Source organism: Capra hircus, chromosome 29 (genome assembly GCF_001704415.2).
Source record: "Capra hircus breed San Clemente chromosome 29, ASM170441v1, whole genome shotgun sequence".
Lineage (NCBI taxonomy): Eukaryota > Metazoa > Chordata > Mammalia > Artiodactyla > Bovidae > Capra > Capra hircus.
The window spans coordinates 43,563,852-43,591,746 of NC_030836.1; the positions used below are offsets into that span (position 1 = coordinate 43,563,852).

Sequence of the window (27,895 nt, forward strand, 5' to 3'; positions counted from 1 at the left end):
GAGCTGTGGTGTTCAAGAAGACTCCTTAGAGTCCCTTGGACTGCAAGGAGATCCAACCAGTCCATCCTAAAAGAAATCAGTCCTGAACATTCATTGGAAGGACTGTTTCTGAAGCTGAAGCTCCAATACTTTGGCCACCTGATGTGAAGAACTGACTCATTTGAAAAGACCCTGATGCTGGGAAAGATTGAAGGCGGGAGGAGAGGGGGACAACAGAGGATGAGATGGTTGGATGGCATCACTGGCTTGATGGACATGCGTTTGAACAAGCTCCGGGAGTTGGTGATGGACAGGGAAGCCTGGTGTGCTGCAGTTCATGCGGTCGCAGAGAGTAGGGTACGACTGAGCGACTGAGCGACTGAACTGAAGTGATTTGCATTTTGCAAAACGCTTGACCTTTCTCTATCTCATTCCACCCTCACAGCAACCCTCTAATAGTCTCTACTGTAGAGACTATTGTAACCATTTTATAGAAAAGGAAACATTTATAAAGGTTGCTATGAGCCCACAATGAAGAAGGTCTCACCTGCAATGCTTGAGAGGAGATTAATGGATCTTCCCTTCTCTTTGTACTTGGTCAGGCCTCCAGCCTCTCTCCCTGTGATAATAATAATAACTTTTAATATCTCTAATCCTAAAATCCAGTAAAGAATGGATTCTAACCCCCCCAAGCAGGGGTTTATTATTTTGTACAGCCCTTGAACCAAGAATGTTTTTTACATATTAGAACAGTTGGAAATAACAAAAAGAAAAATAAGATTTCATGACCTAAATAGCGTATGAAATTCACATGTGTCCACAAATAAAGTTTAGTGGAAGATATCTATGCTCATTTGATTAAGTACTCTAGGGCTGCTTTCTTTCTAAAATTTTTAACGAATTAATTTGGCTGCATAGCTGCAGCACGTGGGATCTTCCTTGTGTCATGCAGCCCATGGATTCTCTAGTTGCAGTGCAAGCTTATTTGCTCTCAGCATGTGGGATCTTAGTTCCCTGACCAGGGATCGAACCTGTGCCCCCTGCCTTGCAAGGCGGATTCTTAACCACTGGACTAGCAGAAAACTCGTTGGGATTGCTTTCTTGCTACAGCAGAGTTGAGTACTTGAGATAGAGCCCTGCAAAGCCTAAAATATTTATTTTCTGGCCCTTTATAGAAAAATTTGCCCACTCTTGCTTTACAGGTTTGGTCACACAAGATCCCTTACACCATTATGACTTAAGAGATACTCACAGGTAATTATAATCCCATTTTAGTCTTACAAGAGTGATGAACTCTGCTGCTGCTAAGTCAGTTCAGTCGTGTCCGACTCGGTATGACCCAGAGACGGCAGCGCACCAGGCTCCCTGTCCCTGGGATTCTCCAGGCAAGAATACTGGAGTGTGTTGCCATTTCCTTCTCCAGTGCATGAAAGTGAAAAGTGAAAGGGTAGTTGCTCAGTAGTGTCCGATTCTTCGCGACCCCATGGACTGCAGCCTACCAGGCTCCTCCGTCCAAGGGATTTTCCAGGCAAGAGTACTGGAATGGGGTGCCATCGCCTTTTCCAGAGATGAACTCTACTAAAATCTAAAACCAAAAGTTGGCCTGAAGCCCAAAATTCAGGGATCTGGATTCCAATCCCAGCTCTGTGTGGCCTCAGGCAAGTCACTGTTCCTATTGGTGACCCTGTTTTAATCCCTTTAACCTGGGGTTGGGTTAAGTTCAGTTCAGTTCAGTCGCTCAGTCGTGTCCGACTCTTTGCGACCCCATGAATCGCAGCATGCCAGGCCTCCCGGAGTCCACTCAGACTCACGTCCATCGAGTCTGTGATGCCATCCAGCCATCTCATCCTCGGTCGTCCCCTTCTCCTCCTGCCCCCAATCCCTCCCAGCATCACATCTTTTCCAATGAGTCAATTCTTTGCATGAGGTGGCCAAAGTACTGGAGCTTCAGCTTTAGCATCATTCCTTCCAAAGAAATCCCAGGGCGGATCTCCTTCAGAATGGACTGGTTGGATCTCCTTGCAGTCCAAGGGACTCTCAACAGTCTTCTCCAACACCACAGTTCAAAAGCATCCATTCTTTGGTGCTCAGCCTTCTTCACAGTCCAACTCTCACATCCATACATGACCCCTGGGAAAACCATACCCTTGACTAGACGGACCTTAGTCGGCAAGGTAATGTCTCTGCTTTTGAATATACTATCTAGGTTGGTCATAACTTTTCTTTCAAGGAGTAAGTGTCTTTTAATTTCATGGCTTCAGTCACCATCTGCAGTGATTTTGGAACCCAAAAAAATAAAATCTGACACTGTTTCCACTGTTGCCCCATCTATTTCCCATGAAGTGATGGGACCGGATGCCATGATCTTCGTTTTCTGAATGTTGAGCTTTAAGCCAACTTTTTCACTCTCCTCTTTCACTTTCATCAAGAGGCTTTTTAGCTCCTCTTCACTTTCTGCCATAAGGGTGGTGTCATCTGCATATCTGAGGTTATTGATATTTCTCCCAGCAATCTTGATTCCAGCTTATGTTTCTTCCAGTCCAGTGTTTCTCATGATGTACTCTGCATATAAGTTAAATAAGCAGGGTGACAATATACAGCCTTGACATACTCCTTTTCCTATCTGGAACCAGTCTGTTGTTCCATGTCCAGTTCTAACTGTTGCTTCCTGACCTGCATACAGATTTCTCAAGAGGCAGGTCAGGTGGTCTGGTATTCCCGTCTCTTTCAGAATTTTCCATAGTTTATTGTGATCCACACAGTCAAAGGCTTTGGCATAGTCAATAAAGCAGAAATAGATGTTTTTCTGGAACTCTCTTACTTTTTCCATGATCCAGCGGATGTTGGCAACTTGATCTCTGGTTCCTCTGCCTTTTCTAAAACCAGCTTGAACATCAGGGAGTTCACGGTTCACGTATTGCTGAAGCCTGGCTTGGAGAATTTTGAGCATTACTTTACTAGCATGTGAGATGAGTGCAATTGTGCGGTAGTTTGAGCATTCTTTTGCATTGCCTTTCTTTGGAATTGGAATGAAAACTGACCTTTTCCAGTCCTGTGGCCACTGCTGAGTTTTCCAAATTTGCTGGCATATTGAGTGCAGCACTTTCACAGCATCATCTTTCAGGATTTGAAACAGCTCAACTGGGTAGACAGCTCTTTACCTGAAGAGACTGAAGAACAGCCTCTGAGAGAATTGTTAGAAACATAAGGCAGGCCCCATTCTAGGAGGCCAGCTAATAAATAAGATGCTGCCCAGAGGATGCTTGTGGAATGAGTCAAGACGTCTGCCTGACCCCCATGATAGGCCAGGAGCAGAGCTGTGTTCATCAAGTGTTTATTAAATTAATAATAAAAATAATAGGGCTTCCCTGGAGGTCTAGTGGCTAAGAATCTGCCTGCCAATGCAGAGGACAGGGGTTTGTTGACTTGAAAATTAGCCAGAACCTAAAAATTGAGGTCCTCCCCTGGACAGCAAGGAGATCAAACCGGTAAATCCTAAAGGACATCAACCCTGAATATTCATTGGAAGAACTGGTGCTGAAGCTAAAGCGCCAATACTTTGCCTACCTGATGTGAAGACCCAACTCATTGGAAGACACTGATGTTGGGAAAGATTGAAGGCAAAAGGAGGAGGAATCAACAGAGGGTGAGATGGCTGGATAGCATCACTGACTCAATGGACATGAGTTTGAGCAAACTCAGGGAGATAGTGATGGACAGAGAAGCCTGGCATGCTGCAGTCCATGGGGTCACTAAGAGTTGGACATGATTTAGAGACTGGACAACAACAAAAATTGAGAGCCATGTTTTATCTGGGAGACAGCATTTCAGGTGACCCTGAGAGAGCTGTTTTGAGAAGGTTGGGTGGGGTGGGTTGGGGGGGGAATCAGGTTAAATAGAAGTTTGCAACAAAGGGCAGATGGTCTGAACATCAAAAGTATTTCTGCGAATTAAGAAGACCAGAGTTCCCAAGTTAAAGGGATTAAGTGCTTTTCTCTGTATGGGAAGATGCAAGAATCTGGCCTCACTGAAATCATCCCTTTCCTGTGCACCTCAGCTATCTGGGGAGTTCCTCAGTGCTCAGCATGGGGAGTGGCTGCAATGTGATGGCTGTTACGTCTCAGGTATTTTTCTCTTTACTGAGTGCCCTTAACGGCTCGGGAATTCACATTTGGAGACTGGGAATCCTGATGACTGTTACATCCTTGCTGACTGACATGGCAGGAAATACTCCATTTCTCAGGTTGGATCCCTGGTCTGGGAAGATCCCACACGCCGCAGAGCAACTAAGCCGGTGCAGCAGTTACTGAGCCCATGCACTGCCAATTGCTGAAGCCCGGGCATCTAGAACCCGTGCTCCACAACAAGAGAAGCCACCACAACAAGAAGCCTGGGTACCACAGTGCAGAGTAGCCCCCACTGGCCACAACTAGAGAAAGCCCATGGGCAGTAACTAAAGCCCAGCACAGCCGTAACTATAGCCCATCAGGCTCCTCTGTCCATGAAATTCTCCAGGCAAGAACACTGGAGTGTGTCAGTTCAGGTCAGTTCAGTCACTCAGTGTTTCCATTGTTTCTCCATCTATTTTCCACAAAGTGATAGGACTGGATGCCATGATCTTAGTTTTTTGAATGTGGAGTTTTAAGCCAGCTTTTTCAGTCTCCTCTTTCACCTTTATCAAGAGGCTCTTAAGTTCCTCTTTGCTTTCTGCCATTAGGGCGGTGTCATCTGAATATCCGGAGAAGGCAATAGCACCCCACTCCAGTACTATTGCCTGTAAAATCCCATGGGTGGAGGAACCTGGTGGGCTGCAGTCCATGGGGTCGCTAAGAGTCCGACATGACTGAGAGACTTTACTTTCACTTTTCACTTTCATGCGTTGGAGAAGGAAATGGCAACCCACTCCAGTGTTCTTGCCTGGAGAATCCCAGGGACGGGGGAGCCTGGTGGGCTGCTGTCTGTGGGTTCGCACAGAGTTGGATACAACTTAGCAGCAGCAGCAGCAGCATTTGAATATCTGAGGTTATTGATATCTCTCCTCGCAATTTTGATTCCAGCTTGAGCTTCTTCCAGCCCAGCATTTCGCCTGATGTACTCTGCATGTAAGTTAAATAAGCAGGGTGACAACATACAGCCTTGACGTACTCTTTCCCCAATTTTGAACTAAGTCTGTTGTTCCATGTCTGGTTCTAACTGTTGCTTCTTGACCTGCATACAGGTTTCTCAAGAGGCAGGTAAGGTGGTCTGGTATTTCCATCTCTTTAAGAATTTCCTGTAGTTTGTTGTGATCCACACAAAGACTTCAGTGTAGTCAATGAAGCAGATGTTTTTCTGGAATTCTCTTGCTTTTTCTATGATCCAACGGATGTTGGAAACAGGAAGATCTCTGATTCCTCTGCCTTTTCTAAATCCACCTTGAACATCTGGAAGGTCTCAGTTCACACACTGTTGAAGCCTAACTTGAAGGATTTTGAGCGTTACCTTGCTGGGATGTGAAATGAGAACAATTGTGTGGTAGTGTGAACATTCTTTTGCATTGCCCTTCTTTGGGATTGGAATGAAAACTGACCTTTTCCAGTCCTGTGGCCACTGCTGAGTTTTCCAAATCTGCTGACATATTGAGTGCAGTACTTTAACAGCATCATGTTTTAGGATTTGAAACAGCTCAGCTGGAATTCCATCACCTCCACTAGCTTTGTTCATAGTAACGCTTCCTAAGCCCCATTTGATTTCACACTCCAAGATGTCTGGCTCTAGGTGAGTGATCACACCATCGTGAACCTTTCATCTTGCAAAACTGATATTCTATACTCGTTAAACAGCAACACCAAAATGAGTGAGTTTTGTGGTGTGTTAATGATATCTCGGAGAAGGCAATGGCACCCCACTCCAGTACTCTTGCCTGGAAAATCCCATGGACGGAGGAGCCTGGTGGGCTGCAGTCCATGGCGTCACAAAGAGTTGGACACAACTTCACTTTCACTTTCACTTTCATGCATTGGAGAAGGAAATGGCAACCCACTCCAGTGTTCTTGCCTGGAGAATCCCAGGGATGGGGGAGCCTGGTGGGCTACCGTCCATGGGGTCACACAGAGTCAGGCACGACTGAAGCGACTTAGCAGCAGCAGCAGCAGCAGCAATGATATCTCAGTAAAAATGATTTAAAAAATAATTTTCAGGCTTCCCTGGTGGCTCAGTGCTAAAGAAACTCCCTGCCAATGCAGGAGACATCAGTTCAATCCCTGATTCAGGAAGGTTCCACAGGCCTTGGAGCAACTAAGCCCTGTGCGCCACAACTATCGAGCCTGTGCTCTAGAGCCTGGAAGCCACAACCGCTGAGCCCGTGTGTGTGCCACAACTACTGAAGCCCTTGCTCTAGAGTCTGTGCTCCACAACAAGAGAAGCCACCACAATAAGAAGCTCTTGCACTTAAACTGTTAATAGAGAGTAGTCCCTGCTTGCAACAACTAAATAAAAGCCTGCACAGCAATGAAGACCCAGAACAACCGAAAATAAATATTTAAAAATTATTTTTAAAGTCTTCTTCAACTCTCCAATAGCCATGTGATATTGTGTCTATTTTGAAATGTAGTTCAAAGGCTATTTCTTGCAGGAAATCTTATGTGTGTCTTCTGCTCTTCAGTGCCCCAGTCCTCAATCTGAGGGTTGTACAAAGCACCAACCTTCCATGGCCACTCTGGCCTGGAGACCCTCAGAGTCCAGAGCACTGGGCCCGGGACCTCGGCTGGGGGTCTGGAGCTCATGTGCTCCTGACTTAGGCTGGGAGGTGGGAGTCCCGGATTTCGATGGCAGGATATGTAACCTTGGGCAAAGCACTTCTCCTCTCCACTCCTCAGGGTCCTCATCTGGTTGTAGAAGGCTTGGTGGGCCTCCCCTTCCCCAGCTTTCTCTGTAGGGGTGTTGGAGAAGCTTCATCTCCTGAGCCTGGGAGGTGGGCAAAGGGGAAAGTATGGGCTTCTATTTGACAGATGAGGCCACAAGGGCCAGACAGACAAGACCTACCGAGCAAAGGATTCTGCCCTGGATCTCAGCCTGGCTAAACTGCGGCATTTGCTTTTTATTGCTCCGGTAGGTGGGCACCCTTTGGGCACCCAGGCTCCGTCTGCAGCAGGCAAGGTGGCTGGGTGGTTCCAAGGCAGCAGAGTGGCCAACAAGGCCTAGGGTAGGGTGAGGAAGACTCTGAAAAGGACCCCAGCCCCTCCCTGACTTCATTGCCAGGTTCCATTGCCCATTCTTGGTGCTCCATGGACTAGTTGTTCATTTGGGAGGAACTTCTGGGTGGAGATTTCACAGTATAGGGTAGGGGATGGAGTCCAGGAGAATGAAGGGTGTTGGGGGTCCAGGGTGCTAGAAAAGGGGCCCAGGACTACAAATCGGGAACTTTTGGCAGGAATGCCAAACTGCTGGAATTCCACCTGTGCCTTGGAGTCCCTGCAGCAGGGTTTTGAACAAGAGACCCCAAGAGCACATCTTAGGTCCCAGAGAGGCTGGGAGTTCCATCCAGAGAGGCTAGCTTGCTGGGGTGGTGTGGCAGCATCAGGGAGCATCTCCAGCTCTGATGCTTTGCCACTCGTAGGCTGGCCCTTTAAATCCAGACCATGATGTCACCTTAGACAGCAAGGGAGGGGAGGGCGACTGCAGGCTGAGGAAGGACTTCATTTCCCAGCAGCCTTGGGGGTACCACACCCCTCCCAGCAGGCACTGACTCACTGCAGACTATTAACCAGTCCAGTGCCATTTTCTACTGGGGTTTTAAAAAGTGTCCAGCCATTCTGGAGTGAGAGTGACATTCCCTTGTGGGTTGAATGCCTGGGGCACAGATGGAGCAGGGCAAATCTTTGGATGTGACAGAGGATTGGGCCTCTTTGCTGCCAGAGTCCTGGCATCGCCCCCAGCTTCCTGGTGCAGACTCCTGAGTCTTCCTCTCTCCGTATACATTCTCTTCCAGAGCCCAGGAGCCCAGCCCCAGTTGGACCCCGTCCCACTCTGCTTCAGTCTTGTCCCCTGGTGCCCGCAGGGATTACCCCTTCGGTCAGGCAGCCGCTTTAATTGGTGCAGGGACTACATCTCCCAGCTGCCCCCGGCGGGAACTTCCTGACGCAGCCCCCCTCCCCCGCCCCCCAAACCCGCGGGGATGTGCGGGCCGACTGGGGGAGGTGACTTGATGTCATCGTGAGAAGCTGGGCGGCGGGTGCCGGTGCGCACAGAGCCGGGGCTCCCGCGGTGCCGCGCGGGTCGGATCCCCCGACTTGAGGAGAGGTCTGCGAGCTGCCCCGGCCAGCCCGGAGCCCGCCGGGCGCCCGCGCCCCGACTCGGGGCTGAGTTGGGGGCATGCTCCGGCCCCCCCGGAGCCGGAGAGAGAACCCAGGAGCGCCGCCGCCCAGCGCCAGCGCCCCGAACCGGACCGCTGCGAAGGAGCCCTGAGCAGCTGCTCCCCTCCCCACAGGCAGCCCCTGGAGGGCCCGTGACCTAAGTCTGAGCGTCAGAGAAGTGAGTGTGCCCCCATTGGGAGGCAGATGAGATTTGGGGGTGAGGAAGGAGAAACTGAGTTTGGGGAGGGCGCCGGGTTGTAGGAGGGGGTGGCATGGGGATAGGGCCCCCATTCCTGGAAGAGTCCCTGGTGACCCTGATAAGTGGAGCAGGAACAGGGTCCCCATTCTGTTAGGGGCCAGGGATGAGGGCCAAGGTCCCCATTCTAGATAGGGTCTGGCTTGGGGGAGAGGCCCTATTTTGAGGGGGTTGTTTTAGAGCCTGGGGCCTTTATGTCTGGGAGAAGGGAGGCACCTGCACCTCGTTTAGGGTCTGGGCCAGGGTCGGAGGGCAGGAAGACAGGCTGTCAGCGGCAGCCCCACAGGCTGTCCTGAAAGAACTGACAGCCTCTCTGTCTCTTTCTTGCCGGCCTCTCTGCCCTGACTTCTTTTTCAAAAGAGCCAGGCTGGGAACCCTAGCTGGACTCTTCGGACCCTCAGGAAGGACCTGAAACCTGAGCCATCCTCCTGTCTACTGTGCTTGCCCCCCAGGACTGGGCAGTTGCCAAAGGTCCTGGGGGGGGCCCAGGACTGTGGTTGTGCCCACCCCATCCCCCTCACCTCCCGCAGCGCACAGGATGGGCCCAAGTTAGTCAACCCAGCCTCATAAAGCATCCTGCAGCCCCAGAGGGAACCTCAGGGGCTCTGAAGGCTTGACCCACTGCCTAGCCGCCATGGAGACGAAGCTGCCCCCAGCGAGTACCCCCACCAGCCCCTCTTCCCCGGGGCTGTCCCCTGTGCCCCCACCCGACAAGGTGGACGGCTTCTCCCGCCGTTCCCTCCGCAGGGCCCGGCCCCGGCGGTCCCACAGCTCCTCTCAGTTCCGCTATCAGAGCAACCAGCAAGAACTCACTCCACTGCCCCTGCTCAAAGGTGAGCCCGGCTGCTGGCCGCGAGGGGACCTGAGTCCTGGAGTGGGCCAGCGAGCCTTGGGGGTGGGGGAGTGAGAAGCAGCTGGCAGCTGTGATCTGACGGAGTCTGGATGGCCCCTTCCGAGCAAGGGACTCCACCACCTGAGCTGACCCCCACCCCCCAGCCCTCTCGCTCTCTGTGCTGACGCATGGCCTGACTGGCCTGTCATCCTTGGAGGTGGGGCATCTGGAGGTGGTGCCACCCTGGGGGGCAGACCAGGGCTAAGGGTGGGGCCTACAGCCTGGGTTCCAGGAAGCCACTAGCAGCCTGGCTGCTGCCAGGGTCCTGGAGCAGGTGCTCAGCATGGCTCCCTGCGATTGTGGTGTTGTCCCCCCACCTCTGGGTACAGGGCCCCACTAGCTGAGGCAGAGGGCACCAGAGAGACTCCTAGTCCTGACTCTTCTCCCCACTTCTGGCTCTTAGAACAGAGTGCTACCTAGGAGAGGGAGGCCATGGCTGTTGGGGGCACCTGTGGAAGGCCCAGGTGTCCAGGGTCTGTAACCATGCTTTCCAATCAGGCCGTCGTGTTCTCTGGGCCTCAGTTAGGATGAAGAGATGAAGCTCCTTTACCTCACAAGAATGGAGGATGGGACAGAAGTGGTTTACTTTCTGCAAGGAGTGGGAGATGGCCCAGAAGCATGGGGCATGGGGGCAGAGAAGCCTGCCCTAGGGATTAGGAAGGCTCACCCCTGCCCAGAGCTGCAGCAGCTGGGGCCCAGGCTCAGACCCCTCCTCCCTCCCCAGATGTGCCAGCCTCTGAGCTGCATGAACTGCTGAGCCGGAAGCTGGCCCAGTGTGGGGTGATGTTTGACTTCTTGGACTGTGTGGCCGACCTGAAGGGGAAGGAGGTGAAGCGGGCGGCACTCAATGAGCTGGTGGAGTGCGTGGGGAGCACCCGGGGGGTCCTAATTGAGCCTGTCTACCCAGACATCATCCGCATGGTGAGCACCTTGGTGCGCATGGGAACCCTACTGCCTGCCCGCGGAGCTCCCGGGCAGAGAATAAACCCACGCCCTTTGGCTTGGCCTTAGGGCCCGTGTCTCCTGCCTGACCTGTCTCCCAGCCCCACTCCTGCCCAGCACCCTGCCAGTGTAGGTCCCTCAGTGCCTCCTGGACTTGTCCCACCCTGCCCTTTTGCTTGCGCTCTCCTGAGGCCTGATGTGCCTTCCTTGTGCCATGGCCTGGCTCATCTGCTGCTTCTTCCATGAAGCCTCTCTCAGTATTCAAACTAGAAATCTCCCTTCCGCTGCTTGGAAGGTCCGTCGACCTTACCATTTTCCATGTCGTCTTCCCTGCTGGACTGCACCTGCTAGAGGGTGGGGATGTGTCTCATCTGCCCCTCAGTCCCCAACTGCAAGCCCAGGTCTTCCATGAACTAGATGTTCAGGCAGTGATTGCAAAGGAGGGAACTGCTTGCTGAGGCAGGTACTGAGGCCCATTAGACTTTGGATGAGGGATGTCCTAGCTTCTGCCTCAGAAGGTTCTTCCTTAAAGAACCCTGACCTGCCCCTCAGATCTCAGTGAATATCTTTCGGACGCTGCCGCCCAGTGAGAACCCTGAATTTGACCCTGAAGAGGATGAGCCCAATCTTGAGCCTTCATGGCCACATCTTCAGGTAGGAGGGCTGGGGAAGACAGGGATATGAGTTTCAGAAGAGACCCGAGGAGGGGGTAGAGGGTCTCCTGAGATCCTGGACTGTTGGCTGAGGGCCACAGGGCAGGATGAAGGGGGAGGCAGTTCCTGAACTCACCGTGTCATCTGTCCCCTCCTCCAGCTGGTATATGAGTTTTTCCTGCGTTTCTTGGAGAGCCCAGACTTCCAGCCCTCTGTGGCCAAGAGATATGTGGATCAAAAGTTTGTCTTGATGGTGAAGTGGGAAACCCAGGCTGGGTGGTATCATGGGGCAGGGGCAGGCTCTCTGTGGGGGCATGGGGATAGGATGGGAGTAGCCTGGCTTGGTCTCTTTCCTAACCCCTGATCCCGGCTCCCACAGCTCCTGGAGCTGTTTGATAGTGAGGACCCCCGGGAGCGTGAGTACCTCAAGACCATCTTGCACCGGGTCTACGGCAAGTTCCTGGGGCTCCGGGCCTACATCCGCAAACAGTGCAGCCATATCTTCCTCCGGTGGGTGCCTGCTGCCTGCCCTGCTGAAACCTCTGGAGGGAGCAGGGAGAGCTGTAGGAAGAAGAAGACAGAGGCAAAGGCTTCTGGGCTAGGGGACCCTGTAGAACTATGGTTTATTGAGTTTTTTCTTGGCAGCATGTACTGCTACCAGTAGTACTGCTTATACAAATCCTGTGAGATCAACAGAGAAAGGTATTTATTTCCGTTTTACAGATGAGAAAATACAGGCTGAGAGATGAAATGGTTTTCAGGGACTAGGTCAGTTCAGGGGGTCTAGGATCTAAATCTTTTGATCTTTGTTGTTCCAGGCCATAGGACCCAAAGAAAGGGATTCTTTCTGTAAATATGTATTGAGCACCAATGCCTACTTGGCATCAGGGGCCCATATGGCCTTTTAGTTGAGACTGGCTCTTGAGCTCGATGGCCTGTGTTTGAGTTTGGTTCAACTATTTGGGTGAATTTGGGCAAAATATTTAAGCTTTTTCCTAGCTTCCTCGTCTCTAGAATGGGAATGATAACTATACTAAACACAGAGAGAGTTGTCAAGATGAAATGAGGCAATGCCTTTGCTCACTATAGCTCCTGCACAAAGGCTAGAACTCTGAAACCTTAGCTCTTATTGTTATTAGCTACGAAATAGGTGAGGAATGATCCCTGTCCTCCAGGAGCTCAGGGTATTAGACCCCTTGCTTATTAATCTTAGGGCAAGTTTGACTGAGCTGCTGAGCCCTGATTTCTTCATTTGTGTAATGGATCTAATAAGCTCTACCTCTTGGGATAGTTTTGAGAAATACGTAGCCCAGAATAGACACTCTGTCATTCTTTCGGCTGATTGGCATGAAGAGTGAAGGACTCAGGCTGAGTGCCTGTGGACTGGATGGGACCAGGTAATGAGAGTTAAGGTCTGGCAGACAATGCTTCACAGAAGAGAGGTTTGAGCTGGGACCCAGAGTAGCAGTGGTGGCTGGGCTGAGAGGGTGATATAGAAGTGGGTGTGGATCTCAGTGGGCCTGGTTTGGTGTTTGGGGAAGCGAGCACAGCCTCTGGGTTAATGTGCAGGGCTGGGGTGGGTAGACAGAGTGGTTGAGAGGAGGGTTGGGCCTGCTCCAATTGCCTTGAACCCTTGTGCATCCTTCTCTTCCTCTCAAAGGTTCATCTATGAATTTGAGCATTTCAACGGCGTTGCTGAGCTGCTGGAGATCTTAGGAAGGTGACTCTCTCTGGGCCTCAGCTGGAGCATCTGGAGGACTCTGGGAGGAGGGACGGAGGCCCAGTCACCCCAGCCCTCTGCATCTCTTGTGTCCCCTCCTCAGCATCATCAATGGCTTTGCCTTGCCCCTGAAGACAGAGCACAAGCAGTTCCTGGTTCGAGTCCTGATCCCCCTGCACTCTGTCAAGTCGCTGTCTGTCTTCCATGCCCAGGTGAGGCCCAGGCCTGGCCCCGCCATAGTGGAGAGGGCCTGAGGGTCAGGGCAGCCACCAACTGGCAGGGTCAGCCTGACACTCTGACTCCAGGCACTCGAAAACATGAACTCATGGGATCCTCTCTCACCTTTTTCTTGACTAATTCTCTTCCGTCTACCTTAGAAAATCCCCACGATCCTTTCAGGCCAGTCTTAAGACATCAGCTCTCTGAAGGCTTCCCAGCCCCCTCCCTCTTAACTTGCTCTGGGCAGGCTTAGGCTCTCCTCTTTCTATATTCCCGTAGATCATGATACAGATTGTGGTTATGGAACCTTTTATAAAATTTATAAGGATTGGTTTGCTGAATATTTCCCCTGTAGGGTCATTATTGTGTCCCTACACATCAAACACAGTGCCTGGTATCTCCTAGGTGGTCTGTAAATGCTTGATGAATGAGTGAAGAGTAAATGAGCAAATATCTGGTGTCCTCTCCTGACCCCTGTCCTCCTTCTCTCTGCCTACCCCTCCACCACCCTACCCCCGCTCCCTTACAGCTGGCATACTGCGTGGTGCAGTTCCTGGAGAAGGATGCAACCCTGACAGAGCATGTGAGTACCTCTGGTGTGTGTGTTAAATTGCTTCAGTCTTGTCCGACTCTTTGTGGCCCTATAGACTGTAGCCCGCCAGGCTTCTCTGTGCTTGGGATTCTCCAGGCAAGAATACTGGAGTGGGTTGTCGTGCCCTCCTCCAAGGGATCTTCCCAACCCAGGGATTGAACCCACGTCTTGTGCGTCTCCTGCATTGCAGGTGGATTCTTTACCACTGAGCCACCAGGGAAGCCCTCAAGTACCTCTGGTGGGGGAGGCAACCTGGTGTCCTGGCAGGCCTGACTCCTTTCTGCCTCAACTCCCACAGGTGATCCGGGGGCTGCTCAAATACTGGCCAAAAACCTGTACCCAGAAAGAGGTATGAAGGAGGGCTCTGGTGTCCACTGCAGGGAGGCTGGGAAGGCTTGGCTTCCCGAAGGCAGTGGGTGTATGTCGGGGGAGATGGGAACCGTCGCCCCTGTGTCCCTGCCCCCACCCCAGGTGATGTTTCTGGGGGAGATGGAGGAGATTCTGGATGTTATCGAGCCCTCGCAGTTCGTGAAGATCCAGGAGCCTCTCTTCAAGCAGGTGGCCCGCTGTGTGTCCAGCCCCCACTTCCAGGTACAGGTGGGGACAGGTGGGGTGAGAGCCAGGGTATGGACTGGAAGGTTGGCAGGTTGACCTCACACAGCTTCCTCTGCCCTCAGTTTCTCCTCTGGACCTTCCTGGGTCTGATAATGTGGAGATGCTGGACTCAGGGTCAGGAGACCTCCCAGTGGCTGAGGAGATTTGAGCAAATCACTTCACCACTCTGAGTTGGATTAAGCTTCCTTATCTGTAGAATGGGCCGCCTGGGTGGAGAGGAGAACTGAAGAGATGGTAGCATAAGCACATCTGGTAACCTGAAATGGATGTTTCCCAAATGTCCATGAATGGGATGGATGGTTGTCTTCACTTTCCCCCTTTCTTAGTGGCCTTAAATTTCACTGGCCTCACAGAGACCAGCAAGGCTTCCCCACTCCATCCAGGCTGGATGTAACCAGTGTTCTCCTACATGTGTATGCAGACTTTCGTTTTTATAAGCCGTAACCTGGTGGTTGTCAATTTTTCCTCACAGTGACTCTGGCACTTCAGTTTACTAAATACCTCATATAATTCTTATAACAGCCATATGGAGGTAGCTATTATTAGCCCCAATTTACAGATTTGAAAACTGAGGCTGAGGGGTAAATTGCCTTTCTCAAAGCCATGTGGCCAGTGTGTAGTGGAGCCAGGATTCACTTGAGCACTGGACTCCAAATCCAGTGTTCTTTGCACCTCACCACGTTGGTCAGATGAACCCTGAAGATGGGGTGTAAGGAGGACAGCGTGCCCTGGGTTTGGGGCTGGGTCTGATTCCAGGACAGGCACCTGCAGGGAAGCCACTGAGGCGCTTACTCTGCCATCTCGCTGCCCCAGGTTGCAGAGCGGGCTCTGTATTTCTGGAACAATGAGTATATCCTGAGCCTCATTGAGGACAATTGCCACACTGTGCTGCCTGCTGTGTTTGGGACCCTCTACCAAGTCTCCAAGGAGCACTGGAATCAGTGAGTGCCCAGGCTTTGACCTGATCCACAGAGGCTGGGGCAGGGCCAGCCAGTCCAGAACTGGGATTACTCCTGGCTGGAGAGGATCAGGGAAGGCATCTGAAGGTGGTGGAGGGGTGGTGAAAGGGGAAGGAGAAGGGTAGTGCTTGTGGTGTTCAGGGCTGCAAGCTGTGTTTGGGACACAGAGATAGGCAGAATGCTGGAGTGGGAGGTGGGACCCAACTGAAATTGCTCTCATCTCTCACCTCGTCCTTGTCCCTGCCAAGAACCATTGTGTCTCTGATCTACAATGTGCTCAAGACCTTCATGGAGATGAATGGGAAGCTGTTTGATGAGCTCACGGCCTCCTACAAGCTGGAAAAGCAGCAGTGAGTGCTGAGAGGCTGGGCGTGGAGGGAGAGGGGAGAAACGCAGGAAAAGGACCAGCTCCTAAGGGTTGGAGGGAACCTAAAAGGTAACCCATATCCCATCTGGTCAGATGTTTAAAGTCTCTCCCTATGGTTTTGTCATGTGCTGGGCCATCTGTGCCCAGCTTTCCACTGCATCCTCCAATTATCCTCCCAAGTACTTCCTCCTAGTATGGAGGTTACTGGTGGCTCAGTGGTAAAGACTCTGCCTGCCAATGCAGGAGATGCAGGTTTGATCCCTGGGTCAGATAGATCCCCTGGAGAAGGAAACAGCTACCCATTCCAGTATTCTTGCCTGGAAAATCCCATGGATAGGGAAGCCTGGTGGGCTATAGTCCATGGGGTCACAAAAGAGTTGGACATGACTTAGCAACTAAACAACATAACACCCCTTCAGGCGGGGCCTCTCAGGGCCAGGCTGATCCATCTACTCCATGACCATGGGCTGGGACCTGTCTCTCCTCGGTGTTTTCTCCCCAAGTGGAAGATTCCCACTGAGTCTCTTTGCAGGTGGGGTGGTGGTGAGGGAGTTAGATTGCAGCTGGAGCTCCAGGAAGGGAACTGCCTCTCCCTCTCTCCCCAGGGAGCAGCAGAAGGCCCGGGAACGTCAGGAGCTGTGGCAAGGCCTGGAGGAGCTTCGGCTACGCCGGTTACAGGGGACCCAGGGGGCCAAAGAGGCCCCGCTCCAGCGGCTTACACCCCAGGTCACCGGTGGAGGTCAGAGCTAAAGATCCCCAGAAGGGGAGGAGCTAAACCCAGAGCTATCAGTCCCTCCACCCTCCCTCCTGCCCAGGGGCCTAGAGAGATACACACCTGCTCCTGGCCTTGCCAGTGGGGGCTTGGAGGGCTCCCTGCCTGGCCCAGCGTGGGCAGTTTCCTCTGGGGGGAGAGGAGAGATGGTGGTCCTGGCAACAGAATTCTCAGGCCCTCCTGGCAGGACTGGACCAGGGTGCACTTGATCAGGAAGTGGCCATCAGGGACTGCCCTGCCACACAAAGCTGGGCTCCAGACTGCAGGCAGGTTCCCACCCCCCGCTCCCAGCCTAGGGCAAGGGGACGCAGCCCCTCGCCTGCCCCACCTTGTGCCAGCGCAAGGTCCTTCCTCACCCCACCATGGGATCCATGGTCTATTTATTCTCCCCCAGCTCCCCTGCAACACAGACATTATCCTGGGCCCGGGGCACTCTCCTCCCCTCTCCTCCCTGGCCCTGTACATCCTTGTCCCCTTTTTATTTATTGGGCAGGGGGAGGGGTAAGGGCACAGGCAGAAGATTCCCTGTGTCCTGGGACAAGGGGGGTGGTCACAGTAACTGTGGTCTGTTCCCCTTTCCTTGGCTGGGGGTAGATTTAATAAAGAGAGAAACTCACGATCTGCTTGCTTTATTTAGGGGTAGGGACACGGGGGAGGTGAACTGATGAAGGACTGGTTCGGAAGCTAGGCAGAGGTGGGGAAGAGGCAGAAACCCCCCTCTTTTCAGAGGGTTGGACCTGTCATCCTTACTGAGGTTCAGGATACGTGGGCTACACTCCAACGCTAAACCCTGTGACCAGGGGGCGGGGAAGGGGGGAGGAAGGGCTAGTAGCGCGAGAGGCGGCACATGTCACACTGGCAGGCCCTGGCCGTGAAGACCTCCAGCTCCTCCTTCCGGCTCCCCCCACAGCGCAGCTGCACCTTCACCTGTGGGAGAGGTGGGCGTCTGCTCCAAGCTCCTTTCTTAGGCCATCTTAGATCCCTGCCTCCTCTGTCTCCGCAACCCCAACGGGCCACTGACGAGCTCAGCCCCCTCACCTTCCTCAGGCCGCTGATGGTACAGCACTGAGACACGGAGGTGATGTTATGTCGATAACCACTGGCCACCAGCACGGAGTACCGGGAAGGGAAGGCGCTGGACTCGCAGTGGCCCACACAGGCCTGTGCCACATGGGAGCCCTGGCAGGTGCCTTGGCGGTCACTTCGCACCGTCACGTTGAAGGCTAGGAGACAGGGGAGTGGTAAATGGTGCCTTGGCGAAGGCTTGCCTAGCACCTGCCACCTGAGCCTCACTGGGTCCCTCAAGGGTGCTGCTTGCCCCGGCTTGGTCCAATCCATCCGCTCTTTGCTTCCACCCGGCTCTCTGCTCCCAGAGTCACTTACGGTGCAAGTAGCAGCCTGGGATGGCGGCCTGTTGACTCTGGCCTTCAGTGACCGCCAGGAGCAGCAGGCAGAGGAGCAGGGTTTGGGGGGACGCCATGGGCATCTGAAACACAGAGGGTGGATAGATGTTTCTAGGTGGGTGTGCAGGTGTGGGGGAGGAGCTTTTTACATGCTGCAGCCTCTGGGTGAATGAGCCGGGGCTAGGCTGGTCTGTCTGACTGTGGTGAGGCATGCCTTAGGGGCTGTCTTTTCCTCGTGTGTGCCTTTGGGTGTGTGTGTATATGCATGTATGTGTGTACTCATCCTCTCTGGATGGGTGTGAGTGTGAGCAGCTGTCCCAGAGGGACTCGCGTGTCAGCCCACTGCAGTGATTCTCCCCACGAATCTCCTCCACCATCTGGAGCACAAACCTCTGCCTCCCTCCGCCTGCCCCATCTGGGCCTGCAGGACCCTTAGCTACAGCCCCCAGGCCCTCCCGGGGCTCTTGCTGCCTCAGTGAGCTCACCGCTTCTGAACGGATTGGTGAATGGCTCCTCTTGCCTCCTGCTGGTCTCCAGACGGTGCTGGCTCTCCGAGTATTTATTCGCCATCATCCTGGAGCCACGCCTTCTTGGAGATCAGCTTTCAGGCCTGCCTCTCTTCTGCCCGAAGCCTCACAGCAAAACCACCTGGGAGATCCTGCTCTTCTCTGAGGTGTGGTCCTCAGAGAGTGGTTTCTGCTTTCCAGCTGTCCTAGGGCTGCCTGTGGCCCAGTGCTGGGGAAGTGAGGTGTAGAGAGGCCAGGACCTGGCAGAGGGGGCAGTGTGTGTACGCTTGCAGAGAGAGGGCTCTGGACTGGGCTGAGTTGTGGCCACCTGGATTCTCTTCTTTGCTGTGTGACCTCAGGCAGGACACTTCTGTTTAGGGCTTTGCCAGCCCAACCTTAAAGTGATTAAACCCAGCCCTGCCTATCTCTTTTACCCACTGCAAAGGTAAGGGTGGAGAGGAGATTCTTACGGACAAGGGAGGTGATAGCATCTCACTGATGATATCAGTGGGGATACCCTGAGAGGTGCTTCATGGCAGAGCCAGAGGAGAGTGGGGCAGGGGGTTCTAAGTTCGTTTCAGAGCTTCACTTTCACTGTCAAGCGGATGATTTCTCATTCTGGGGGTCAGCTACAGGGTGGGGTTCCCCCTAGTTCCTGGAATAACAGGGACCCGACACTTGGAAGAGCCTGAAGCCATCAAGCCCAGCAGATCCAATCATTTAGTCCAGCCCTGGCTCTGGTGTTGCAGGTGGAGGCAACTAAGGTTCAAAGAAGGAAATTTACTGAAGGTCACACAGCTAGTTCATGGCAGGGCTCATTTGGAACCCAAATCTGCTGTTCATGCATGGTGCTAAATTATACCTGGGGCGAGAATGTGGCAAGTTAGAAAAAGACCCCTCATCAGCGAGAGCCACAGGGGCTGGGGCAGGGGAGAAATCAGAAGGAAGCCAGTGCTAACTCTGGCCCCGCACACCCCAGGGCTATAGTCTCACTGACCTGCTCAGAGAAGCAGAGCCAACCACACAGACAGCCAGAGCTGGAAGGCACTTGAGAGCTCATCAAATCCTACCCTTTGATTTTCCAGATGAGAAAATAAGAACCAGAAAGGAAAGTGACTTTGCCAAGGGTTCATTGTAAGCCTGGAAGTCAGAATGGCACTACTCAGATCTCCAGACTCTGGAGCTGAGCCTCTGGACAGCTTTGTAAAGCAGGCTGTGTTTGGGACAGGAGGGCAAAGGCTGTAAACACAACTTGTCCCTAGTCCTCCAGTCCTCACGCAGAGTGACTTCCCCTTCAGTCCTTCTCCCCTCAGGTCCCAGGCCCTTCAGTGGCCCACCTTATCTGTCCTCCCCACCTAAAGGAAAGGTATCAGAACAAGGGGTCTCCAAGAGACCCCTTTAGCAGTCCAGCCCTAACTTTTCCATTTACCATGAGACACTTCCAGCATGACAGATTATTAGCTCTGTTCAAAGAGTAGGAGTAACAAGGGCTCATTACCTTACAAAGTGGCCTATTCTAATACTGGTCATCTCTACAGCTAAAAAATGCCTCTAACCTACACTGACTTCAAGTTAATCCAGTAAACTGGTCTGCATTACCGTCAAAAGCCAAAGGAGTAGCTAGATGAGAAGAATTTATCTACGAAGAGACTGTATTTGGGGGCCAAATGGGGTGAACTGACAAGACATGATTTCTTGAGGGGCAGCAGGGCTCAGGACATGGAGTCTTGCGAGACCCCATTCTCTAACCCGGCCAGGAGAGTTGAAGAGTTGAGGTCAAGTACAGACTCCACCTACCCAAAGTGTTCTGTCAACAACTGGATCCCTATATCCTGAGAAAAGAGTTTGCTGTCTCTCTACCCCCACTAAAATTCAGTCATTAAGTCTTCATAAATAATTTATTGTCATTAGAAATCAAAGTGCCAGAGATGAAAGACCCAACTGGGCAGTAAAATTCTCAGACTAGAGCATTTTAGAAACTTACATTCTTAGTGATTTAAATTGGGTGAGGACACTCCTTTGTAAAGAGGCAAATGAAAGGACAAACCCACAGGAGGACTCAGGGAGTCTGGGGCTTTCGTTCTCCATGACGGGAACGTCATAGGCAGAGAGTGGAGTGGGAAGGGTCACTGCCCCTCTCACTGCTGCACTTCGGAGGCTCACTGGCTGCTCTTTCTGAAGAAATACCTAAACGGGAAGAGAGAGCTGCAGAAGGAGAGCGGAGCAGGTTGAGACTCCAGAGGTCCGGTTCCCGTCTCCCAGGTCCCATTAGGGCTCTATTACTAGCTAGGGCATTTTTGCTCTGAGACCACTGACTGGAAATTCAAGTCTGAAACAGCATTTGAAAAGGTACCCAAGTTAAATTATGCTCTGGAAGTATAAGTAAAGAACAATAGCAATGGGATGGCTGAGCTCTAGACAGATGAAGGGATTTGTTTTGTATTCTGCAAAAAGGATTCAGAAGACAGAGCCTAGGTTCAGAGAGAAGAATGGAACTATTTTAGTAATGAAATCAACTGAATAACCCAAACACAATAAGAATGGTTGTTGTCCAAGTAACATTTGGGATATCAGATTCAATGCTGGGCTCATCAGGTGGGGTAGGTTAGTTAAGACCCTAAAGCTCTATCTCATTTCCATCATTTGTTCTGCACAAAATAGAGATTTATAAGGGTAATCTGCTTTCTTTTCTAGTCTACTTTCCCTGAGAGATTCAATGGGGCTAAGTTTAATGGCAGGAGAGAAGTCCGTCTTACGTCAGAAACCCAAAGAAGCCACTGGTTTCCAGCTCTGCGGGTCCCTCAGCTGGAGGTGGGTTGTTTTGCTGCGTTGGTGGGATAGTCTTCCCTACCAGGCTGTCCTCCCACTTAGAGTCTGCAAGGGAAACACTCAGGCAGGGAAAGGGCTACTTGCATGTGAGCGGAAAAAGGCAGGACACTGAGCATGAGCCAAGGGCAGCCTCAAACCAGGATAAGTGAAGCCAGGTGCACTGTTTGCTCTGATCTTCTCAATTTCATCCCAGCTCAGTAAGAGGCTATTCTGACCTTGGAGTTATTTTCAAAGTCAGGTCGAGATTTCTTACACTGCTCAAATCCTAGACACCTACCACTGCTGGTGTGTCTACACATGGACTGACAACTTGTTGGAGAACTCACTTTGCTCATGTGCCTGCATCTGTGATAACTGCATCCATACTGAATTCCCACGCTGAGTGAAAGATCAGCCAGCCAAAAGGGCGACACCTTGACATGCATTCCCAGCCCCTGCCGAGCACCATCTGCACCTTCGATATTAACACTAATGCCCCAAAGAGAAGAGGAGGAGAGACAGCTTCCCAGAGGTTGTTCTCTGGGATAGAAAAGCAAAGCATATCCCTCCCAACTTTTCTGTAAAACTTACATGGAATGTTCTGAAACTGTGGGAGCACCAATTTTGCTATCAGAAGCACAAGAAGAACATGCATTGCCTCTTTCACTCCATTTGGGAACTGCAGGGGCTCCTATTACCCCAGAGCATGCCCCCAGACTGAACGGCTAACAAGCGCCTCCATGGCAGCAAGGCACATCGCCCACTGAGTGTGCCCAGACTCAGGGCTCTGTGCTGCTTTGCTCATCAGGGGACTAAAGAGGACAGAATGCTTATTAGAGGAGAACAAATATGAATTTCCCAGAACCTACCCTGGTCCTGGACATCGGTGACATCAAACGCTGGGGTCTTCTGGCATTCTTGCTGGGTTTTTCTTTCTCTGTTCTGATGAAAAGACCAAGAAAAGTCTTCAACTTTACTCTTTTCCAGCTTGGGGGTCTGAATGCTATTTGCTGGTGAAGAGATTTCACATCAGTGCTGGGGTCTGGCTTCTGACTGCCCAGACAGGTTCTATTTTTCTGTCCTTTTCCCGTATCAGCTTCCCAAACACTGTCCTCCTAAAATCATAATGTTTAACAGACAAGAACAAACCAAGCTGCGTGTACCTTACCATTCCATGTTTCTGAGTGCCAGCTATTGCCAAGGACAGAATTTCAAGGTTTCAGAAATCAGGAGGACCTTTATTTTACCTTGGAGAAAAGTATAATCTATATGGTAAAACTGACATATAAACTAAGTACTATAAGTCAGTGTGATAAGACTACCCTAGCAGTCTATATAGAGTGCTGAGGAGGTTGTGAAGAGAGTGGGTGGTGGTTAGACAAGGAAGACTTCACAGGGGAAGTGACATTTAAGTGAGGCCTCGATGGACAGCATCAAGGAGTCACAGAGAGCAGGGCATTCCAGACGAGGACACGATGTACAAGGGCACACTGCCATTAACATGTAAGTATGATTAGTGTGGCTAGAGCCAGCAGAAGCGTGACTGGCGTAAGCAGCCAGCACCCCACAACACAATCCTGCTGTTTCTCTCTGTGCTACTGCCCTGTAGACCTTCCTTCGTACTTTGAAGTGGACCCTCTATAGCCTGGTTCCAAGCCTACAATATTCTCTGAGACACCTTGATGGTCAGAAACACGGTTTATATATTTCTTTTTGGGAATCACTGCCAACTGGTCACTTCCCTCATTGAGGCAAAACCTGAGGCTTGACCACCCAGCAGTGCTGGGGAGTTCTTGAGCCATTTTGCCGGTGAAGAATTCTGTAGCAAGCGGCTGCCGACTGTCAGGGTGAATCAAGGGGGCAGAGGCACAGCAATGCCAGGAAAGGGAGGACAGGTCCTCCATGCTAAGCATGAGCTGATATTGCTGGTAACCTTTTCCACAAACCCTTAAATTCCAAACCACATGGGCAGCCACCTAAGTCATACTCCTATAAAAGTGAAAAGAACTCTTGGGCAGAAGAAAACTACCTCTCACTTCTATATAGGGTGGAGGGGAATTTAGAGGCCCTAGATATGATTTCTAGCTTGAGGGAATGATTCTCACGAACTTAAGGAAACTACGGTTTGCCATTTAAATCCTGCTGCATTGGCCCTAAGGAAAGCATCGACTAAGGTTGGAAGTGGGGACCAGAAGTGCAAAGGCCCTGGGGCAGAGGTACAGCCTATCTCTGAACCAGTGGAAATTTCCACGGTAAGAGAGCCTTTGTGCTCTTCTGAAATCTTGACAGAGGTTTCCTCAGGCAAATGTTGTAAGAGAGGAAAAACATTATAGCCTGAAATAAAACTGAGGGTACCATCCAGGACATCCAGCCACACATAATACCCTGAAAACCTGACGCAAAGCTGTCCCCTGTACGTTCAGGGTCACCTCTGCTTCAAAGTGCAGGTCAAGTAGCAGAGGCGGAAAAGAAAGCTACGTGCACGGCAGTCTATTTCCCTTCTGGACCATTCATCTGCTCTCTTCCATTTTTTTATCCTTTTAAAGTCTGGATCTCTAGATCTGGGAGCTGAAGTAACAAAAGGAATGAGTCTGCCCTTCTTATCCATTCTCCCTAAACACCTCTGATGAAACAGAGACCTTATTCAGGTATGTGTTGTATTCTTCTAAGCTTTCCCTGCACAGGCTCCCTATGTGTACAGATGGGCACAATCCATACTGACTGTGTTTCTACACCTTAACTCCCCTCAAAGGGGAGCGAAGACATCAAGCACTGGACCAAAGGAGCATGTTCGATTCTTCCGGCTCTTAATGACTTGCACTAAGAGTCACTGTGATCACGTTAATTTAGGAGACGTCTGCTCTCTGGGAACAGGGTCTACAGTGGAGATCATTTGGGCTCTGAGTCAAAATCAATAAACATATTCCTTTTCTTTTTTTCTCAGAGTTTTTTTCTAACCCAGTATCAGGTTGACAAGGTAATTATGTTGAGTTAAGAAACTGTGGGTTCTTGAGGGAGATGATGCGTCAGACTAAGAATAGAAAAGTAAAAAGGGCAGAGAGTGAGGGAAGTGTTCCTTTAATAGTAATTATCTTGGTTGTATAAAGTGTTTTTGTTCTCCAGAGCTTCATGTACTCTTCTTGTACTTTATAAATTCTTCTTCTTCCCTCTTGAAAGGATGAGAGTATAGAGAGGGAAACCGTCTGCTGAAATCACTCCGTGGGCCAGTTGGCCATGGGTATAATAACATGGCTCTGTACCCTGCCCCTGCCTACAGAGGCAGAGGTCTTCATCTTTAAGGGTTCACTCTACTCCAACTAAATGGTGAACTCCTGGGAAAAAAACTAGATTTTATATGTTTGTGTGCACTCCAGCACCTAACACAATGCCTGGCAAACAGGACAGAATTGTTTAGAAATGAAAATCAGTTTTCTGCTTAAAAATGTTTTAGGGAATTCCTGTGATCTTGAAGGTGGCTTTAAGACCTTTTAGGATGCAGCCTGAGCTGACCCCTCCAGTAGGCCACTAAAAGCACTGTACTCTTATACTCTTTCCACTTGGCCTAAGTGCTTGGCGCTACCCTGAGCTACTCTGGGAACTCTCTCTCACATCCACTTGGTCTCAGTGAGGCTCTCCTTTGTGGTCCCTTTGTCCCCTGGGCTTCCTTTATTCCTGTTCATAGCACACTTATCATAAATTGTCTGCCCAGCTTTACATTTTCAGCACTGTTGGGGGAGAGTGTGCTTGCTAGTACTTGGCACACAGTAGACACTCAATAAATGTTTGCTGATGAATGAATATATAAATGTTTACTCAATAACTGATCATGTTTTGGATCCTGGGAAGGTGAGGGAGGTGAGCTAGGAAATACTGCTTTGTAGCTGTGGTGGAGAAGTAAGAAAAGTCACAAATAACAGCTATTTCAAGGAAAAAGGGCATTATTTTAGGGACTATTATGGAAAAGAAGCCCTAAAATGGAGGAGTAGCAGATGTATGAATATCTAAATGGAGAACAGACCTCACAAAATGAATCAAGTATTATTGAGGCCGACCCATCACTGCTGTGAATGAAGTTTTCTTTTACCAGTATCCTGTGCTGATACTAACCTATTTTGTCTGTAAAAATTAGATGTTCCCAGACTCAGACTCCAGTGCAGATGAGGGCAAAAAGCTTTCGAAAAAAAATTCTACACTGGATCTCACCTCAACTCAACAGACCTATTTTCTTTTTCAACTGCAGAGTATAAAAAAAGCAGCTCTTTAAGCTAAGAGAAGGCTTTTTAACAAAAGGATTCATCGATGTGTGTATTATGCAGCTACATCTAGGACAGGCTGTGGCAAGGGTAGATGGCTGAAAGTTGCTCTGCACACAGGGAAACCTGTCTGAGGTTTCCAGATTGAGTGCAGTGAATTCAGTCTGTACTTAGAACCAAGATGTGCCGGTGAAAGGAATCCTGACTCGTAACCAAACAGAAATAGCCAAGAGTCTTGAAGTCTCCATTTTGGTGCATACCTTCCTGGTTTCCACAGGGGGCTTCTTTTTGCTGAGCCCTTGACTGGAAGTCCCCATCTCGGCCCTAAAGTGGGAGGAAAAAAAGCCCAAGAAACATTACTGGCAGTGGCAACATCATCACATTCAAGCAAAAGTATCCCAGATGAATATTTCAGCAGGTTGGCTATTTTTATGCCACTCCTGGCTTGCAGAAATTCTGTGGCCAAATTCTCTTTGGGTGCTGCTTTAATTCACAGCAGAATCACAATTTGAGACACTTGGGGATCTAGGGGTTGAGAAAGGGAAAATGTGATCGACAGCAGGATTTTGAAATACTTGGTTGGGCATCAAAACACAGAGAAAGGGAAGATATGAGGCCCCTTCTCCGTGAAAAATTCAGTCAAACAGAACCAAGCAAAGCTTCATACCTCCAAGCACCCTCACATCCTACCTGTCTGGGGAAGGAATTTCCCGCCTCTTCACTGACACGTGCATTTGGACAGTGTAGGGGTCAGCTCCTGTATGGCCTACCCTCACAGCCCCATAAGTCCTCACTGCCCTTGCATGTCTTGGTGCCCACATAATACCAGGAAAAGAACACTTGCTTTCTGTGAACCTGAGTTGAAAGCACTTTGGGTTGGGGAGCAAACCACACCTTGGATTATTCCAGCATCTCTCTGTGGGTGTTAATATGAAAAACTGAATTGTCTTACTGACTCATTCTGTCCCTGACAGAGAATCAAAAGAAGAAATAAGTAGCCCCTACAATAGTAACTTCAACATGTTAAGAGTTGTGCTCAACACTCCCCGTAATTTGCAGCACCTTAGCCAGTAATTGAGGCATACCCTCTTACAGACATCTATGTTTCGGCCTGTACTACCTCTTAAGGTAGAGTTCCAAAAGCTGCACAGGCTCTGCATGCAGCAGACACAACCACCCACACCTGCTGGAAAAGTGAGAGCAGGCACAAAAATATACTGCTCACTGCATAAACTAAGATTATATTTTATTCGTTCTCACTCTTCTGAGGCTTTCTCTATGTTCACGTATAATGCTGTGGGCCTTCATATCTTATGCCTTCTGAGTGTCTTCTTTTTTCTTTCTCTTTTTTGGCTGCACTGCTCGGCTTGTTGTTGCTTAGTTGCTCAGTCCTGTCCGACTCTTTGAGACACCATGGACTGTAGCCTGCCAGCCTTGTCTATCCATGGGATTTCCCAGGCAAGAACACTGGAGTGGGTTGCCATTTCCCTCTTCAGAGGATCTTCCTGACCTAGGGATCAGACCTGAGTCTCCTGCATTGGCAGGCGGATTCTTTACCCCTGAGCCACCAAGATCTTAGTTCCCCATCCAGGGATGGAACCTGTGGCCCCTGCAGTGGAAGCTCAGAGTCCTAACCACTGGACCACCAGGAATTCCCTCAGTCCTCACTGAGGATAATGAACAGAAGCATTCTACTTTGCTGAGGAAGTAGATTTGCAAATTACATTGCAAATACCAACTTGCTTCCTTCCCTTAGTCTACCCACCCGAATAAGCAGCTATGAATAAAGCCCTGAGACAGAGTGACTCACCCCAACAGAGGGCAAGGCCTAACTAGAATGCAGGGTTTAGTGCCTCACCCAACACCACTGACCTGTCCAGCCCTGGCCTGGCTGGGGAGCTGGGCACTTCTCTGCGTTTTCGTTTCTTCAGCATGGCTTCTGCTGCTTTCCTCTCTGCCAGGACCTTCAGAGAGGAACCAGATTCCTGAGACTTTTCCTTTTCCAGAGTTGCTCACATGAGGACACAGTGAAGAGAACTGCCCATCTATTAATTGCCAAAGGCAGCTTCTAATATCAGCTTTCTAAGTAAGGATAGACAGAGTCTCAGAAATCTAGCCAAGAAGATAAAAAATTCTTGAGTATACAATCCTTATTGGACCTGGGCAACAACCAAGGGGCAAAACAGAAGAGTCAAGAGCAAAACATGAGATAAGAAGCAATAAAGGCAATTTTCATTTCATAAAGAAAAGGCAAACTTACCAACCCAAGAGGACTGCTATTCATTGATTTTCCTACAATAGGAAATTTGAATATCATAATGAAGCAAGGCTGTTTCTTCATTGACTTCTTAGAGCTGGTTCTAGATAAAACTTTGGTGTGCGCCCTTTTCCCTTTCACCTGGTATCAGTTTTCCTAGAAATACTGTGTCTCCGAACTTTTTTCCTCCCTTATTTTATTGTCACCTACAAGTCATGTGGAGATGATGCGGTGAGAGGTGACTCCACGGTGTCATCTAAAAAGTCTGACACAGATACTATTATAACAATAAGTCACTTAAACGGGGATGATCCCTATTATGAAAGAAAAAAGGTAGAACTTATGGCATCAGTGACAAATGAATTGAGA

General features: G+C 50.5%; 3 protein-coding genes across 8 annotated transcripts in view; 1 reads left to right on the forward strand and 2 right to left on the reverse strand.

Annotated features, from left to right (window-relative positions):
• Positions 7,754-16,918, forward strand: PPP2R5B (protein phosphatase 2 regulatory subunit B'beta). Of its 3 annotated transcripts, none has more exons than XM_005699866.3 (14): positions 7,754-8,490; positions 8,929-9,401; positions 10,185-10,381; positions 10,955-11,056; positions 11,216-11,308; positions 11,435-11,565; positions 12,716-12,775; positions 12,879-12,987; positions 13,524-13,577; positions 13,885-13,935; positions 14,058-14,177; positions 15,015-15,142; positions 15,409-15,510; positions 16,133-16,918. In XM_005699866.3, the coding sequence occupies exons 2-14, from the start codon at positions 9,203-9,205 to the stop codon at positions 16,275-16,277; spliced, it is 1,491 nt and encodes a 496-aa protein (XP_005699923.1). In that variant the 5' UTR covers positions 7,754-8,490; positions 8,929-9,202; the 3' UTR covers positions 16,278-16,918. The 3 variants fall into 3 exon arrangements, with proteins under 3 accessions (XP_005699923.1, XP_017898941.1, XP_017898943.1); XM_018043452.1 differs by having other exon boundaries at positions 9,316-9,401; XM_018043454.1 differs by lacking the exon at positions 8,929-9,401.
• On the reverse strand, positions 16,956-18,214 carry GPHA2 (glycoprotein hormone alpha 2). Its single transcript, XM_005699869.2, has 4 exons — positions 18,188-18,214; positions 17,683-17,785; positions 17,338-17,522; positions 16,956-17,226 (listed from the first exon to the last, which is right to left on the reverse strand). The coding sequence occupies exons 2-4, from the start codon at positions 17,783-17,785 to the stop codon at positions 17,125-17,127; spliced, it is 390 nt and encodes a 129-aa protein (XP_005699926.1). The 5' UTR covers positions 18,188-18,214; the 3' UTR covers positions 16,956-17,124.
• The window catches only part of MAJIN (membrane anchored junction protein), a 45,466-nt gene continuing 37,771 nt past the window's right edge, over positions 20,201-27,895 (reverse strand). The window contains exons 5-10 of one of the 4 annotated variants that reach the window (XM_018043595.1): positions 27,530-27,561; positions 27,142-27,233; positions 25,530-25,593; positions 21,886-21,958; positions 20,965-21,082; positions 20,201-20,413 (exon numbers count right to left, since the gene is read on the reverse strand). In XM_018043595.1, coding sequence (XP_017899084.1) covers positions 20,368-20,413; positions 20,965-21,082; positions 21,886-21,958; positions 25,530-25,593; positions 27,142-27,233; positions 27,530-27,561 — 425 coding nt within the window. In that variant the 3' untranslated portion in view covers positions 20,201-20,367. Of the gene's footprint in view, positions 20,414-20,964; positions 21,083-21,885; positions 21,959-25,362; positions 25,594-25,959; positions 26,010-27,141; positions 27,234-27,529; positions 27,562-27,895 lie in introns of those variants that run through there. The other 3 variants (XM_013975960.2, XR_001917524.1, XR_001917523.1) reach the window with 3 other exon arrangements.

Excerpts from the sequence above, each read along its gene's own strand:
- GPHA2 (XM_005699869.2), bottom strand. The coding sequence starts at position 17,785 with ATGCCCATGGCGTCCCCCCAAACCCTGCTCCTCTGCCTGCTGCTCCTG. Across the intron at positions 17,523-17,682 it reads CCCAGGCTGCTACTTGCACC|CCTTCAACGTGACGGTGCGA; the intron begins GTAAGTGACTCT and ends CCTGTCTCCTAG. Across the intron at positions 17,227-17,337 it reads CCATCAGCGGCCTGAGGAAG|GTGAAGGTGCAGCTGCGCTG; the intron begins GTGAGGGGGCTG and ends CCTCTCCCACAG.
- PPP2R5B (XM_005699866.3), top strand. The coding sequence starts at position 9,203 with ATGGAGACGAAGCTGCCCCCAGCGAGTACCCCCACCAGCCCCTCTTCC. Across the intron at positions 12,988-13,523 it reads TGTCTGTCTTCCATGCCCAG|CTGGCATACTGCGTGGTGCA; the intron begins GTGAGGCCCAGG and ends GCTCCCTTACAG. Across the intron at positions 15,143-15,408 it reads TCCAAGGAGCACTGGAATCA|AACCATTGTGTCTCTGATCT; the intron begins GTGAGTGCCCAG and ends GTCCCTGCCAAG.